Genomic DNA, 16,935 nt, shown 5'->3' with positions numbered 1-16,935 from the left:
ATAAATGGGTAAAAAACTTCTCTAAATATAGTATGCAGTTGCTCACATAGACAATTCTATACGTAGCCATCTTCCTGTAGTGCTATTTAATCAGTCAATTATAAAGAGAGGCCTGCTTTACATTCTGTGGTGCCGTTAGGTGAGTTTTCTCAAAAACATGACTTTTCACCCTGGCCAGTGTAGCTTCATGGACTGAGCACCAGCCTGTGAACCAAAAGGTTGCCAGTTCAATCCCAAGTCAGGGCACATGCCTGGGTTGCAGGCCAGGTCCCCTTTTGGGGGTGTGTGAGAGGCAACCATTCGATGTATCTCTCACACATTGATGTTTCTCTCCTTCTTTCTCCCTCCCCTCCCCTCTCTTTAAAAAAAGTAAATAAAATATTTTTTAAAACATAGGATTTTTCCCTTTGCTACTTGCCAATATAATACATGACTATTGATGAAAATTTGAACTTATAGCATGCATGGCATAGGTTTGTTGGAACAAGGATATAAATATTCTCAATCTTCATTTTAGAGAATTGAAGTGATTTTTGTTAACATGACTCATTTTAAGTTCATATTGAGTCTTTCATGGCTTTGCTAATAGACCTGCTGCTGGATGGGAAACCAGCAAACTGTGAAATCTGCGTGGATTCAATCAAGTGCTAGCTCTTCCCTTGCTAGCTGTGGGACTTCCGGCAGATTGCTTAACTTTGTTGATCCTGTTTTCTCAGTTGTAGAATGGGAATAACAAGGTACACACTTGCTAGAATTGTAAGGATTAAATGTGAAAACACATGTATGCTGTGTCTGACACATGTAGCGCATACATGTCAGACTATCACCACTGGGATGTTCGAGTCGAAATTATGTCTGAAAAGTACTGAGCACAGTGGATGGCACACCAGCACTCAAGGGTTGCTGTTATTGCCGTGGTGGTGGTTTGCAGGCCAGTGCACAGATGAACAGTTTGAATTGTTCCTTCTCTTTAGCCAGGGAGGCAAGAAGTCACACAGCAACAGAAGAACCTGTCAGACCAGAACAGATCTCAGGCTGCTGACAGAGGAGACGGTGACTGGCCCGAGAGGCACAGACTAAAACAAACTGCTCCTGGAAACAGGCGGATGTTCCGCAGACACACTGTCAATGATGCAGTTGTACCAAAGGACCCAGAGACTGCCAGCAACCTCCCCATTCCCCAAGAGGCTAGTATTTCCCAGTCTTAACAGTAATAAGGAATTAATTTGGTTGCCAAGAAGTGAGTCCTTAGTAAGAAGATGCCGAGCATGAATACAGCTTAGAACTCAATGTACTTTCTGTTTGGCTTGAGAGCAAGCAGAAAGTTCCTGAAAGCTTTTCTGTGGCTGGAAGAATACAACAAAGAAAATGATCACCATCTCTTTCCTCTTCAGAGCTAATGAATACACTTGAAAAGGACTAGAAAAAAATTCCAGTGGTGTCCAGTTCCTTAAGACTGGGGTGTATGATTCTTTAAAAAAAAATTTTTTTTAATTGATTTGGAGAGAGAAACATGGATTTGTTGTTCCATGTATTTATGCTTTCATTCGTTGATTCTTACATGTGCCCTGACCAGGAATCAAATGCACCACCTTGGCGTATCGGGATGCTCTAACCAACTGAGCAACCCAGCCAGGGCTGTTTCTTCTTAAGTATTAGGGTTCCTTGGTTACAGTGAGAGGTGTCATCACCAGATTCTGACCTCCTCCTGCTGAAAGGTGCTAAACCTTTGTGACATATATAAATTAGCCACAAGCTAAAACAATTCCACCATGTGGGATGAGCTGAAGGGAAGCAGTTTAGGTTTTATGGTACTGTGGAAGCCAGGCAGAAATGTCACATTTGAATGAAGAAAACAGGACCTGGAAAATACTCCTTTGCAAAGCAACACTTGAACCCAAAGATGCCTAAATGCCATTTTGACGTTCATTTTAGTGAAAAGGACATATATGGCCTGTATGACACTATGTATGTGGGGAAAGGTGGGTACAATTTTTCTAACAACAAAGTATGTAGATACTCAATCACTGCACATGTGCACCTGTAGCAGTGTCTTTAGGAACACCCCTTCCATTAAGAGCCTTCCCTTAAATGTCACATCTGAGGATGGTGGTAACAGAAGGTAGATTTGGCACATCTTTTCTTAGTCTTTTAATTGATCAAAACTTATAGCACAAACCAGGTCAAAGTAACTTTGAGTTAGAATTTAATGCCATTTATTCCTTTTTATGAATTTCTACAAATTAACTTATTTTTTTATGTTAATTGGTCTAGATCCACAAACATAGGTTTGTCCTGAGTACATTTTCAAATAACTTTGTAATAGGGAAATGGCTTTGTGCATGTTCTTAGAAATACTTATGTACGTAAAGAAGGGAGGGGCTGATTATTTTTCTACAAAGTAATTTATGATTTCTAATTTTCTAATGTGCCTTGGGCATGTGCCAAATGATGGAAAAGAAACAGTAAACTTTATGATTCTTGAGCGTGTCATGGTGTACTTTTTTTAGTCAAGTACTTGCTGTGGAGATATGTGTTTCAAAACCTCTGCTATAAGCATGTGCTTTGTGTATGGAAAAATCTCCCACTGGATGGATATACATTTTATTTTTCAGTTATAGGTATGACTGTGACTGAAACATAAACTGAGTCATTCAGAGCACATCATTCATTACCCGTCTACCCTGACTAGGGCTGACAACACATTAGACATAGTGCCTAGGGCCCACAAAAATGATTTGTTTTATAATCAGAAAAAAAATGAATATATTACAGCTTCTTAGCCTGCCCACACAGGAAATGAGTGTTGTTGCTTTGCAAATTTAATTCATTTTCATCCTTTTCTTTTGGGGGCCACTTTGTGTGGCATCAGAAACTGTAGCCCCACCCGCGCAAGACCTTGGAAGAGACCTGTCTCAACCAGAGCACTGGGAATGCAGGAGGCAGGCATGACTCGATGCTAGCACCGAGGGTTCCCGTGGGAAATCTGGTCTGAAGAATGCATTGTACCCTTTGAAGCCTGCTTTGCTTTGTAGAGCCCTGTTGGTGCTATACAAACCAAATAAGCACAAGGAGTGAATTCCTTATCTCATGAAACAGGCCTTAATGACCATCTGGCATCAGCACCTCTAACAGACCTTAACCTGAGGCAGATCTCTGTTCCTTCGATTGTTATCTTTAGATACTGTTTTCTATGAACAGATACTATCTGTTTTCAATGCCTTTGGGCATTGACTGATGAGCTGTACATGCATGCTGTATACCCCTGCATGATGGATCCCTATAAAAGCCGTTTCAGAGAAGAGCTTGGGGCATTCTCCACTAGAGGGAACCACCACCTCCTTCCTCGCCAGAACAGATTGTGTCCCGGATGACTCCTTCTCATCCTCGGCAGCTGGGAGAGCTCTGCAGGATGGGGCATCCCACACTTTTCTCCACTTTTGAACAAAACAACTCATTGCCTTAAGTTGCTATGGTTCTCCACCATCCTAATTAAGAAACCATATCCTATAGTTTATCAAAACAGCCATTTCCAGTACACGATGATACCACTAAATTTTTTGGATGGTACAATATAATTTTAGCAATTGCTCTGGCAGGCAGAACCATCAAATGAGGAAACAAGTTCAGAGAAATAAGGGCTAATTTGTTTGTGCTATCAGAACTGGGGACAAAGCACAATTGGCAATGACTGGCAGTATCATCTGAATTGGCAGTTTCCAGCTTGGTGTTCCTTCACCTGGAGATAGGAATACCCTGAATGGATTGTCAGTCTTAAGGGAGGAGTTTCCTCTTGAGGTATTCTGGTAATCAGCAGGGTGAGCCATCCGAAGTGATTTCCCTCAATAATATTTAAAAACACTTGTTTCTTTTTTCTCCAATTGCTTTCCCACTTAAAACTAAACTTGATTAGATAACTTAGAAATTGCTAATGCCCAAGTTTCAATTTTGAATGTTTTGAATTCAAAGTACTGCCAGTTTAGAATAAGCACTCCCCACTCCCTAGACCGAAATGTATTCCACCCTTGTTGTATTAAAGAACTTCTATCCCTGTATACAGAACCACTTTCCATTCTTAAGTGTCTTCGAAGCCCAGAGCTTGACAGTCTTTAAACACATTCACATTGGTAGCTGACAGTGATAATACTTGCTGAAAATTGTCTAGTCTCCCTCCAGCATTTTAATGTAACTGAGACCTAAAATAAAATTTACCTGTAACTGGATTTTTTGTTTTTCAAAATCCTTCATCAAAATTTACTTTTGACTATTTAATTGTTCCTTTAAAAAAATGGTGACATTCTTAATGGTTCTACTCACTTGTTTGTTCATTCAGAAATGCTAGTCACTGCCCTGGCTGGTGTGGCTCAGTGGACTGAGCGCTGGCCTCCAAACCAAAAGGTTGCTGGTTCAATTCCCAGTCAGGGCACAGGGTTGCAGGCAAGGTCCCCAGCTGGGGGCATGCAAGAGGCAATCTCACACATTGATGTTTCTCTCCCTTTCTCCTTCCCTTCCCCTCTCTAACAAAGTAAATAAATAAAATATTTTTTAAAAAGAAAAGGAAATGCTAGTCAATTTCAACACTGACTTTCTTTGTTGGCTATAGTTACAAATTTCAAGACTCTAATAGAGTAAACTCTCATACATACAATAGTTTAAACACACGTCAGCGGTATGCTAGCTAAAGCAGAGATTGGAACTGTAAACCACATTTCCCATCACTTTTCTGCAGCTGATTCTATTCATCACATTAAACGTTCCAACTTCCTCTCGGGCTGGGTCTCACAGAACTAAGACATCTAAAAGGCTGTATCGAACAGCTCACTTCAGAGTTAAATTTAAAAATTAAGTTTATGAGCAAAGGGGAGTGAAGCACAACATAAAACATGACATTTGCTTTAAATTACCTGCAGCTTTATTGAAGAACCCAGAACATTTCTACCAAAATGTTTAACTGTTGTTAAACCATCAACTAGAGTTTAATCATCAGAAGTGTTACTTCTCTTACAAACATGTTTATTATTGTTGAAGTATTATTACCAGCATGTCCTATTTTGAGAATTCTTTTCAGTGGAAGTATCCCTCTACTTACAGAGGTTTTTTGGATAGAGGTAGTATTTGTTAGATAATTTAATACACCTCAAGGCCTCTGAAAAGCAGACTATAAATGAAACCAAAGCTAAGAATATTCTTACATTAAATGTAAGTACTATTTGCAGGAAGAAAAATAGCTCACCTGCTTTCAGAATCTATGTCTTGGAAATATTAAAGTTGATTCAGCTTAATCCATGAGTTTTAACTCCCATGATGTTACTGGATGCTATTGTCTTCTTACTGAAGACTACTCAAGCAATTTCTATTTCTACTATAGCCATTTTGCTACCTAACGCTAATGTCACAATTACAAAGGATATAGTCAGGCTACTATATGTTTTAAAAGTTTTTGGTAGGAAAGGAAAAAATGCAAAATACAAAATACAGATCTTCTGTTCATTCAGCTACAGTACTAAAATAATTTTGCCCAAATTGTTTTATTTTACATCAGTTTATTTTTCTAAAGGTATATAAACAGTAAACAAGGTAAACATTCAATCAGATCTTAGCTTCTCCCAGGCATTATCTGTCCTGCAACTGTCCCAAGAAGTTCCAGTGCCTATGCACCCAAAATTCAATAGTCATCATCTTCATCGGAGTCCATCACTTTTCTCCTGTTGAACTGGTGGGGAAGGCAGGAATTAAACAAGTGTTACTATGTGTTTAAAAAAGCACAACCCACATTTTCTCAGAAGTGATAATGCCACCTACTACAACAAGACACTTTTGTCTGTCTTTAAAACAACTTCGTGTTTTAGATCTAAGGGGAGAGGGAATGATGAAACAAAAGCCTTAAAGATTAGACTCCTCAATATATGCAACCTTGCTCCCCAAACTTCCATGTGCCACACAATGAAATGTCTATGGGCTGACACATGTTGTGACACAGTGTATGTACATTGAACACAACATTCCAAATACCAATTTTTCTCTTTTGCCATGTGCATTTGGGGAAACTTACTTTAACTGTGGTTTTCTTTTCTGTTTGTTGGCTTACTTTTTCAAGGATTTCTATTAAACCTTGTTCTGTTACCTAGGAAACCAGAAAGAAAAACAGTACTTTTAAGCAAAGATTTGACTCAGCAGATTGAATCATTTTAGTCTTTCTGGGGTGTGGAGGTAGAGGTCAAGAGGGAAGGAGAGGTAGGAAAAGATGCTGGAACTACCAGTTATAACTGCCCTGGCTGGTGTGGTTCAGTGAGTTGAGTGCTGACCTGTGAACCAAAGAGTCACCAGTTTGATTCCTGGTCAGAGCCCATGCCTGGGCTGCAGGCCAGGTGCCTAGCTGGGGGCTTGTGAGAGGCAACCGACTGATTGTTTCTCTCATACATTGATGTTTGTCTCCCTCTTTCTCCCTCCCTTCTCTTCTAAAGAGTAAACAAAGTCTTCCAAAAAAAATAAACTACCAGTTGTAACTGTAGGCATACCTTGTTTTACTATGCTTTGCTTTATTGCACTTCACAGGTGTTGCATATTTTACAAAGTGAAGGCAAGACCCTCCAGCAAAAAAAAATGACTCTCTTTATTGCAGCAGTCTAGAACCGAACTGGCAGTATCTCCAAGGTATACCTGTTAGCTTAAGTTCCAAATAGAACTTCTCTGCTAGTCATCTGAGAGGGGGAAAGTATGCAGAAAAATCCGAAGTTAACAGGTATTTAAGAATGCCTTTACCACCACTAGCAGACGAAGATGACCGCCTACACCCCTCTGTTGTATCAGTGAGAGAGACACACCACCTCTTCCCTTGAGACCCTGCAGGATATAGTCATTCAAAAAAGACGAACCAGTCAGTGAGTCTTCCACACACCATTTTAGTGTAAGGGGTTCAAGGCAAGAGTGATCCCTGCAGGGTGTGGTGGCAGCAGAGGGCTTCCCAGTGTAGGTGAGGCGTATGTGCATCTTTAGGGACAGTCTTGCAAGAATATACCCATCATGGCATTACAGCAACACACATAACAACCAGGAATTTTAGCAACCCCTCACTTGCAAAACAAGCTTAATGTCTACCTACATTGGTAGTTTTTTAATATGTATTGTTGAGAAACCCTGGTTGGTCACAGACCAACAAGGTTCCACAATGACAGGAAAGAAAAGCAGCAGAGGATTTTCGGAAAGGCAGTTAGTTATCTTTTAGGATTTATGGTTGGTACAATTATTCTCACCTTTAAAAACTGCTTCCTTGAAATAGCCAACAAGATTTCTGTAACCAGAAGATGGTTTTGTTTTGTTTTTTTTTAAGAGAGAGAGAAAGAGGAAGGGAGAGAGACAGAAACATTGATTTGTTGTTCCACTTATTTATGCATTCATTGGTTGATTCTTGTACGTGCCTTGACTGGGGATCAAACCCCCAACATTGGTGTATTGGGACGAAGCTCTAACCAACTGAGCTACCCATCCAGGGCAAAACTGACCTTTTGATGACATGTTTTCATAAAGTAGGTAACAACAGGTAAAACTAACTCAAGCTTACCTTCCCACTTAGCTGTCCATATCTTGCCATCTGTATAAGGTAATTCTCTACTCCTTTAGTTTTTTCAGGCTTTACAAGTGCTAAGTTACTTACTAAAAAGAAAAAAATACAAAAAGACATCAAAACTAAATGCATTTATAACTTAAAATTAAGCAACATCATTTCCAAAGCACTTCACAGACTTACTTATATCTTGAGACTACCAAGGTAGGAAGGGCAGAAGGTACTGTTACCCTCTTAAAAAGGAAACTGCCCTGGCCAGATGGCTCAGTTGGTTGGAGCACCATCCCATACACCAAAAGGTTAAGGGTTCAATTACTGGTCAGGACATACCTAGATTGTGGGTTTGATCCTCAGTCTCTCCCTCCCACTTTCTGTCTCTTAAATCAATAAACATATCCTTGGGTGAGGATTAAAAAAAATGAGGAAAATAAAGTTCAGCCATGTCAATCTCAGTCAAGGCCACACAGTAGAGGCAGAGCCAAGGTTAAACTTGGGTCCTCAGAGTCTAAGCCCCATGCTTTCTTTCTAAAAAAAATATATTGGGTTGACCAGAAAGTCCATTTAGTTTTGTCCCTAAAATAAAACACATTTCTTTACTTTCACCAATAATTTTATTGATTTGGATATTTTGAGTATGTTGGCTATCTCCCACGTGGTATAACATATATTGTTCTCAACTGATGTCTTGACTTGATAGCTTCAATTTCGACTGGACTACCTGACTGTGGAGCATCATCCAGCGAGATATCTCCAGCACAAAACTTCACAAACCACTTTTGACAAGTTCAATCAGTCACAGCACCTTCTCCACACACTGCAAAAATCTTTTTTTGTGTTTTTACCTTTCTTGAAATAATAAAGCATAATATGCTGAAAATGTTGCATATTTTCTTCTATCTTCAATATTATAATAGCTACCCAAAAATTCACCAATTTTGATGTTTTATTTTTAATGTTTTTTAAAGATTTTTTTAAATTTATTTTTAGAGAGAGGGAAAGGCAGGGAAAAGAGAACATTGACTGGTCACCTCTCACATGCCCCCAACTGAGGACCTGGCCCAAAACCCAGGCATGTGCCCTGACTGGGAATTGAACCAGCAACCTTTCAGTTATCAGGCCAATGCTCAACCCACTGAGCCACACCAGCCAGAGCTTGGCAAGTTTTTTTTAAATGCATCCTGATATGACAGCTGTCACAATACAATCTAACAAGATTAACTGGAATGAAGTTAAAGACAACTAAGTGCCACTAAGAGCCATCTTATGGAAAAACAAATGAACTTTTTGGCCAACCCAAAATGACTGTTCTCTGGAAAATAAGTTATATGTACCTACATATAAAATAAGTATCTATCTAAGGCTGCCTCTTCTAAGCTGGGCTTCAAGTTACAATACAGAAGATACTGCTAGTTCATTCCAACTGGTTCATTTAATTTTTTTTCTACATGGTTTTCTTCTTGGTTTTTATTATGAAAATTATAACTAAAACAGACACATGATTTTCTCTTTGGTTTTTAATTATGAAAAATTACTAAAACAAATACAATAAACCCCTCACGTTCCTATCACTAAGGTCAACCACCAGCAACACTTTGTAACTGACTTAACAGTTGTTGACTGTAAGTTTTACCTAATGAACACTGGGGGGATCATCTCATTGGTAGACCAAGCAGATTCATTTAATAATTTAAGTCCATTTCTTCAGGTTTATCAACTGCACATTTCAGGTGTTTTTAAGTTAAATAAATATTTAATCTAGAGGCAGCAATAATTTCATACCTCACCATTCAAAGAACCCAAGCCAATGTTATGGAAATAAAGAAAACTGAAGATGCTTACACCGGGCCCGGGCTGACTGATCCAGAACTTGGGCTAAGATACTGTTTCTCATTTCTGCTTCTCTACAACAAGAACAGGTCAAGCATAATTAGAACTAAGCTGTCAGCATTCCTATTGAACGCACAAAAATGTAACTCACTCAATACATTTCCCAAGATGGAAGGTTGGTGCAAAGAGACTGCACTACAGTAGGTGCTATATGGATGGCAGCAGCTGTCATTACAGTAGAAGAGTCCACTCACAGACCGGAGAGAAGATGACAGCTAGTGGACAGAGGAGGTGAGGGGTTGGAGGGATCAAGGGAAAAGGACTCATGGACATGGACAACAGTGTGGTGATTGCTGTGGGGAGGGAGGTATAAGGGGACTAAACAGTAATGGAAAAGATACAATAAAGATTATATTTCAAAAATAAGTAAGAGTCCACTCTTGCTCTGAAAAGCCAGCTTTATATGTGTGGGTATAAACCTACAAGGTTGAAAGGTACAACTTTACATTTTTTAACTTATGTAGGAGTTTCGGTTCAGCCACCATTACCAAGATTGACTAAAGTATCTACTGTGTGACAGGTGCTAAAAATTTGTAGTGAGATTAAGACTGTTTAATCCGTGTAATCTCAGAGACGAAGAAGCTGTGACCTAAGGAAACTATAAGGGGATATAAATAATTGTGGCAAAGCTAGAACCAAATCCCATTGTTTCAAGACAGTTCTTTTTTTGGGGTAGGAAGAGGGAGTGAAATTATCATTCTACAATTATCTTTGCACCTTCCCACCTATCCAAGCAGGAACTAGTTCATGTTCGTAGGACAGTGGTTTCAAACTTTTTTTAAGTAGCAGCAATTTTTTTTTAAGTGAAGTCCTTCAAGGAACTTAACACAGACAAAAGCAGAAATTCTTTGGCTGAACTGAGGGGGAACTGGGGCTGGCTATGCCCACTATCACCCCCTATCATCACAGGAGCCCTAGGGTTCATGGAACACAATTTGAAGTCCACTTCCATGGGCCTTTTCCTTACTGCACCTGAGTACTTCAGTTCAATCCTGCCATAAACAAACGTATTTCACTGAATCTAAGATGCTGTTGACTGTAAGACGGACCATGGTACTGTGTACTTCTAAGAACAAAAAAAACAGCCTAGATGAGGAGTCTAATAGGAGATCCCCCACTCAAAGCTGGAGCATCAAAGAGCAACAACCACAACAAAGTAAACAGGAAATAAACTTGCCATGCAAAAAGGACAGCAAATGAGGGTGCATGCATCAAACCTGGCCCTGAATGGAGGAAGAAAAAAGTTCCTTTGAGAATTTCAACTTCAAGCTTTAGTCATGCAAATTTACAGTATGAATCCATGCCACCAGGGAGAAGGGAAGGAGTGGGAACCTCAAGCATAGAACTTAATTTTAAGATGTTTCAGATTAGGAGAGAACCAAGATGGCGGCACAGGTAGACACACTGCGCCTCCTCGCACAACCAGAACTGACAGAAAATCGAACAGCAAGGAAGTCCGACACCAAGGAAATAAAAAATAAACATTCATCCAGACTGGTAGGAGGGGCGGAGATGGGCAGCCGGGGCGGAGAGGACTCCCGTGGCCGTGGCTGACCGAGACTGGCGGAGTGTGGGACAAACGGGGCAGGCAGTTGGATCACTGGCAGACCCTGCGGCCCCACATTCGCGCAGATAAACCGAGAGGGCCGGACTCAGAGTGGCGGAGAACAGGGCAGGCAGAGCGGCAGGTAGCATCTGGCGGCCCCACATTCGCACACAGATAAACCGGACAAATGGCGGGGAGTAAAGCAGACCACGTAACCCAGGGATCCAGCTCGGGGAAATAAAGCCTCAAACCTCTGATTGGAAACGCCTATGGGGGTTGGGGCGGCAGCAGGAGAGACTCCCAGCCTCACAGGAGAGGTCGTTGGAGAGACCCACAGGGGCCTAGGGCATGCACAAGCCCACCGACTGGGGAACCAGCACCAGAGGGGCCCAGTTTGATTGTGGGTAGCGGAATGAAGGACTGAGGTCTGGTGGAGAGGGGAGCAGGCGGCATTGCTCCCTATCAGCCCCTCCCCCACATACAGCATCACAGCACAGCGACCAGCAGTTACCCCGCCCCGGTGAATACCTAAGGCTCTGCCCCTTTAAGTAACAGGCGCGCCAAGACCAAAAAAAAAAAAAAAAGGCCCAAATGACAGAACACTTCAAAGCTCCAGAAAAAATACAACTAAGCGAGGAAGGGATAGCCAACCTATCGGATGCACAGTTCAAAACACTGGTTATCAAGATGCTCACAGAACTGGTTGCATCTGTTTGAAAAACAGATGAAAAAATGAAGGCTATGCTAAGAGAAACAAAGGAAAATGTACAGGGAACCAATTGTGATGCGAAGGAAACTGGGACTCAAATCAATGAGGTGGACCAGAAGGAAGAAAGAAACATCCAACCAGAAGAGAATGAAGAAACAAGAATTCGGAAAAATGAGGAGAGGCTTAGGAACCTCCAGGACATCTTGAAACGTTCCAACATCCAAATTATAGGGGTGCCAGGAGAAGAGAAAGAACAAAAAATTGAAAACTTATTTGAACAAATAATGAAGGAGAACTTCCCTCATCTGGCAAAGGAAACAGACTTCCAGGAAGTCCAGGAAGCTCAGAGAGTCCCAAAGAAGCTGGGCCCAAGGAGGAACACACCAAGGCACATCATAATTACATTACCCAAGATTAAAGAGGAGAGAATCTTAGAAGCAGCAAGAGAAAAGGAGACAGTTACCTACAAAGGAGTTCCCATAAGACTATCAGCTGATTTCTCAAAAGAGACCTTACAGGCAAGAAGGGGCTGGAAAGAGTATTTGAAGTCATGAAAGGCAAGGGCCTACATCCAAGATTACTGTATCCAGCAAAGCTAGCATTTAGAATGGAAGGGAAGATAAAGTGCTTCTCAGATAAGGTCAAGTTAAAGAAGTTCATCATCACCAAGCCCTTATTATTTGAAATGTTAAAGGGAGTTACCTAAAAAAAGGAATATAAAAAATGTGAACAGTAAAAATGATAGCAAACTCACAGTTATTAACAACCACACCTAAAACAAAAACAAGAGCAAACTAGGCAAACAACTAGAACAGGAACAGAACCATAGAGATGGAGATCACATGGAGGGTTGTCAATAGGGGAGTAGGACGGGGAGATGGAGGGAAAGGCACAGAGAATAAGTAGCATAGATGATAGGTGGAAAATAGACAGGGGGAGGGTAAGAATAGTGTAGGAAATGTAGAAGCCAAAGAACTTATAAGTATGACCCATGGACATGAACTATAGGTGGGGAATGTGGGAGGGAGGGGGTGGGCAGGATGGAGTGGAGTGAGGGGGGGAATGGGACAACTGTAATAGCATAATCAATAAATATATTAAATAAATAAATAAATAAAAATTAAAAAAAGATGTTTCAGATTAGAACTGTACCCAAGTAATGGCAGAAGCAAAAGTAAATCCTCTCTGGAAGAACCCAGGACAACAGTGACTGATCATGAAATCCACCCCAATTTCAGATATGTTAAAATGTGAACAAAGACACACCTTAGAATCAATGACATTCATGTTGTTTCACTTTCTTCTTAGCACTATCCCAGATGTTTACTATCTTTCCCCATTAATACTTATTTCTATGGACCCAGCATAGTGCCTGACGTACAGCAGGTGCTCAATAAATATTCACTGACTGAGTTGAAAGGCAGTGTGATGGAGGCAGGGAAAAATGGGCAGTGAGTCAATAAGCATAGTTTCAATTTTGCAAGATGAAAAAGTTCTAGAGATCTGTTGCACAATAATGAGAATAGAGTTAACATGACAGAACTGTATACTTACAAATGGTTGTTATAGTAAATTTGTTATGTATTCTTTTATCACAGAAATAAAAAGGTAGCATAATGGGATAACTATTCATTTAATAAACCTGCCAAGGGCAAGATATTCTGCCATGTGCTAGGATAAAATAAGAATAGTATAACAGTTAATATTTACCTAGCATTTACTAAATTTGAGGTACTGGACCCATGTACCTCACAACATCCCTAGGAGGTAGTCCTAGTATCATGTTCATTTAAAAACAATCAACAGTTTAGCAGAGAAACAAACCAGTAATTGTATTGAACAAGGTAGTAAGTGCTGTGAGATTCTACACATATTTATGTAACAAATTAGTAACAAATACCCTGGTGATTTATGAAAAATCACTATTCCAGGAAAAACTTAGATTAACACACTGTTAAAAAAACATTTGGTGAAACAACCCTTCAGGGCTCCAGCGCGTACCTGTGCTTTGCCTCCTGTTGTGCTGCATCACCAGGATCCTGAAAAAATAATTTTGTCTTAGTCAAGTAATTAATTTCACAGGGGATAAAACAAACTATTTTGTTTCAGATACCTAATAGGGTCCTGCAGTGATAAGAGATCAAATTATTGCCAAATAATTAAAAGCTGGGTCTTCCAAGTGGTGGTGGGGGGCGGGAAATGAAGACAATTGTAATTGAACAACAATAAAAAAAGAAAAAAGAAAAAAAAACTGAGCCTTCCAGAAGTCAATGGGATGGTTTCCACTTATTAAAATGCTTTGATAAGCTTCTAAAGTCACAATCTAATGGAATTTTTAGAATACAAACAACCATTAGGGAGGGGAATCCCTGTACAATGAAAACGTATTTGACGAGGCAAGAATAATTTCTGGGGTTAAAAAATGTGCTGGGTACTGACTGGGACGCTGCTCATTCAAATGCGCTTCCTTGGAGACTACCGCCTTCTATCCCTTCCACAGACCTCTCCCTCTCTTGACAACACAGTCATTACTTGAGTAATCTATCCCTGCGATTCGTGTTTAGGGTCTGGCTCCTCCCCGGGCTGTCACTCGGGATTGGATGCGCCCCACTGTACCTCACACAGCAGACCCCCAACAAATGTTGGTCTACTACTGCAGTCAGAATTCTAGAAAACAATTCCGCTGGAACCAGTAGTCAAAACAGGCTAAACGTCCTACTTCGGACCGACGCTGGCCCGGGCGCGACCTCTGGGACGAGTCAAACCCTGCCCGAGAGAGGACTCGAGCCGGACCCACCCGGGACAGCATGTGGTCGGCACGCTGCCCGAAACCCCACGGGAAGCCACAAGGACAAAGGCCCAGGACCGGCACCGAGGCAGCGACGAGATTCCCCGCCAGACGGCCAAACACCGGCGGCGGCACCAAGAGCCTCCGCCTGCGGCCGCGCCTTCCACTTCGGGCGACGGCGGCGCCCGGGAGGGACGGGCAGGGCGGGCGGCCCACGCGCTCACCCCCTGCTTCGCCTGCAGCTCGGCCAGCCTCTGCTTCCGCAGAGCCTCCAGTTCCTCCTCCGCCATAGCGCGACGGTCCGGATGGAACAGCCGCAAGCCCACCGCGGCCCTCTCGGCGTTCTCCCTCAGCCTCCCAGAGAAAGCACAGCCTTCCCCACTGCGCAGGCGCCGGCAACTCCCAGGCATCACCAATCCAGCCCGGAGCTGCGCCGCGGGACGCTGCCAGGGAGGCTGGAGAGTCTCGATTCTGCGATTGCAGGTGATCGGGCTTGGGGCGGGGCTGTGGGCAAAACTCCTGTGGGGAGCTATCTCCCAGTGCGGCCCCACCTCCTTTCCCTGAGTAGACGCCCTTCACTTGCGGGTATCACGTGGGCTAAGATCTGGCTGCGAGTGGGATATGATAGAAATCTGAAAACAAGTTATCGTAAGCAAGTAAAATAGTAACAGGCAAAATTTGTTGGTGGCCTATGGATAGGCTCATGTTATCTCCATTTATAGATGGGCATCCCTGAGCTTAGAAAGATTAAGTGGTTGAGGAAAATGTTCTTAAACTGCATTGTAGTGAGGACTGCACAACTCGTAAATTTGCTACAAAGACATTATATTGTACAATTAGATCCGGTTAAAGGGGTGCCGGCGGGGGAGATAGAAGAGACTCGCTGGTCGCTCGTCATTAAGAAGCCAAGTTAAAACAGATTGGAGGGTGAGACTTGGGCACAGACAGGCCTTTCCTCCAAGGTTTGGAGCCAACTTCTGGACACCCTTCCCCTCGAGGGCCTGTCGGAGGCTGTTGGGGTGGGCAACTGTGGCTGTGTGAACTCTCTGGCGGGGGCGGTGTGGGGAGGGTGCAGCTTTGGAGTGGGGGTGTCCTGTAATTAGCAATTACTAATTATTAGTAATTCAGGTTATGTGCCCGCTGTTTTTTGAATTGTGACAAAATATAGTATAAATTTTTCCATTTTTGACTATTATTACTGAACAGTTCAATAGTGTTATTAAATACATTCACATAAACTCTTTTCATCTAGTAAAACTGAAACTCTATATTCATTAAATAACAACGCCCCAACCCCCTTCCCCTCTCTCCCCAAACCTTAGTAACCACCATTGTATTCTCTGTCCCTCATGATTTTGACTGACTACCTCATGTAAATAGGATCATACAATATTTGTCCTTTTGTGACTGACTTATTTCACTTGGCATACTGTCCTCAAATTCATTCATGATGTAGCATGTGTTAGAATGTCCTTCTTTTTAAGGCTGAAAAATATTCCACTATATGTGTATATCATATTTTGTTTATCCATTCATCCATCAATGGACACTTGGGTTGTTTCCACTATTTGGCTATCATTAATAATGCTGCCATGAACATTATTGAAAATATAAATGTCTCTTTCAATTCTTGGGAATAGAGAATCCATGTGGTTTGAATTTGACATTCTTAAACACTAATAATGCTTTTTCTCTAATATTTAAATAAATAGGCAAGATTTGGGAGTGTGGAGGGAGTGTTAAAATGGTAGTCTGAAGTCTTGAATTCCATTTCAGTGTGTCACAGTCGAGACCCTTGTGGACCATTTGTGAAAATGGGTTATGGGCTGGCTCACATGACTTCCACTCATAAATGTCAGCAGTACCTGGGCTGGTGCCTGAGTGGCACTCACAAGGAAGTGAGGAAATCAGAATCATGTGAAAACAGAATCAGCAAACAGGTATTTTCATGTCATTCCTTAAATCAGAACACACTCCCAGTGGATCAAACATTTAAAGGTTTAAAAAATCTGTCACATGCCCCCTAAAGCAAGGGACATAAAGGAAAGAATAAACAAATGGGACCTCATTAAAATAAAAAGCTTCTGCAAGGCTAAAGAAAATAGCACCAAATTACAAAGAGAACCAACAGTATGGGAAAACATATTTGCCAATGATACCTCAGACAAGGGCCTGATCTCCAAAATATATAAAGAACTCACACGACTGCACTCCAGGAAGACAAACAACCCAATTAAAAAATGGGCAAAGGACTTGAACAGACACTTCTCCAAGGAAGACATACAGAGGGCCCAGAGACATATGAAAAGATGCTCAGCATCACTAGCCATCAGAGAGATGCAAATTAAAACCACAATGAGGTACCATCTCACACCAGTCAGAGTGGCCAACATAAACAAATCCACAAACAAATGTTGGAGAGGATGTGGAGAAAAGGGAAC

The 16,935-nt window shown here is 41.5% G+C and overlaps 2 protein-coding genes across 13 annotated transcripts in view; one reads left to right on the top strand and one right to left on the bottom strand.

The window, feature by feature from the left end:
* LOC112300679 (ankyrin repeat domain-containing protein 27) overlaps positions 1–4,018 on the top strand; it is a 70,937-nt gene extending 66,919 nt beyond the window's left edge. For 5 of the 11 annotated variants that reach the window (XM_045191950.2, XM_045191956.2, XM_045191953.2 and 2 more), the window contains one exon: positions 979–4,018. In XM_045191950.2, coding sequence (XP_045047885.1) covers positions 979–1,208 — 230 coding nt within the window. In that variant the 3' untranslated portion in view covers positions 1,209–4,018. Of the gene's footprint in view, positions 1–974 lie in introns of all 11 variants that reach the window. The other 6 variants (XM_045191954.2, XM_024555966.3, XM_024555972.3 and 3 more) reach the window with 3 other exon arrangements.
* Positions 4,019–5,523: 1,505 nt separating this feature from the next.
* Positions 5,524–14,897, bottom strand: LOC112300860 (programmed cell death protein 5). 2 transcript variants are annotated; one of them, XM_053917756.2, is made up of 7 exons: positions 14,719–14,897; positions 13,708–13,745; positions 9,404–9,465; positions 7,562–7,653; positions 6,763–6,843; positions 6,053–6,124; positions 5,524–5,713 (listed from the first exon to the last, which is right to left on the bottom strand). In XM_053917756.2, the coding sequence occupies exons 1-7, from the start codon at positions 14,782–14,784 to the stop codon at positions 5,666–5,668; spliced, it is 459 nt and encodes a 152-aa protein (XP_053773731.1). In that variant the 5' UTR covers positions 14,785–14,897; the 3' UTR covers positions 5,524–5,665. The 2 variants fall into 2 exon arrangements, with proteins under 2 accessions (XP_053773731.1, XP_053773732.1); XM_053917757.1 differs by lacking the exon at positions 6,763–6,843 and having other exon boundaries at positions 14,719–14,894.
* Between the last annotated feature and the right edge of the window lie 2,038 nt (positions 14,898–16,935).

The sequence above is a fragment of the Desmodus rotundus genome, unplaced genomic scaffold (assembly GCF_022682495.2).
Source record: "Desmodus rotundus isolate HL8 unplaced genomic scaffold, HLdesRot8A.1 manual_scaffold_216, whole genome shotgun sequence".
NCBI classification, from domain to species: domain Eukaryota; kingdom Metazoa; phylum Chordata; class Mammalia; order Chiroptera; family Phyllostomidae; genus Desmodus; species Desmodus rotundus.
Note: the sequence above shows the minus strand (reverse complement) of the source record. Positions and strands in the feature narration are given on the sequence as shown.

Excerpts from the sequence above, each read along its gene's own strand:
- LOC112300860 (XM_053917756.2), bottom strand. The coding sequence starts at position 14,784 with ATGGCGGAGGAGGAACTGGAGGCTCTGCGGAAGCAGAGGCTGGCCGAG. Across the intron at positions 7,654-9,403 it reads TCAGTCAGCCCGGGCCCGGT|TAAGTAACTTAGCACTTGTA; the intron begins GTAAGCATCTTC and ends TTTTCTTTTTAG. Across the intron at positions 6,125-6,762 it reads ATCTTCGTCTGCTAGTGGTG|GTAACAGAACAAGGTTTAAT; the intron begins GTAAAGGCATTC and ends CTGGTTTCCTAG.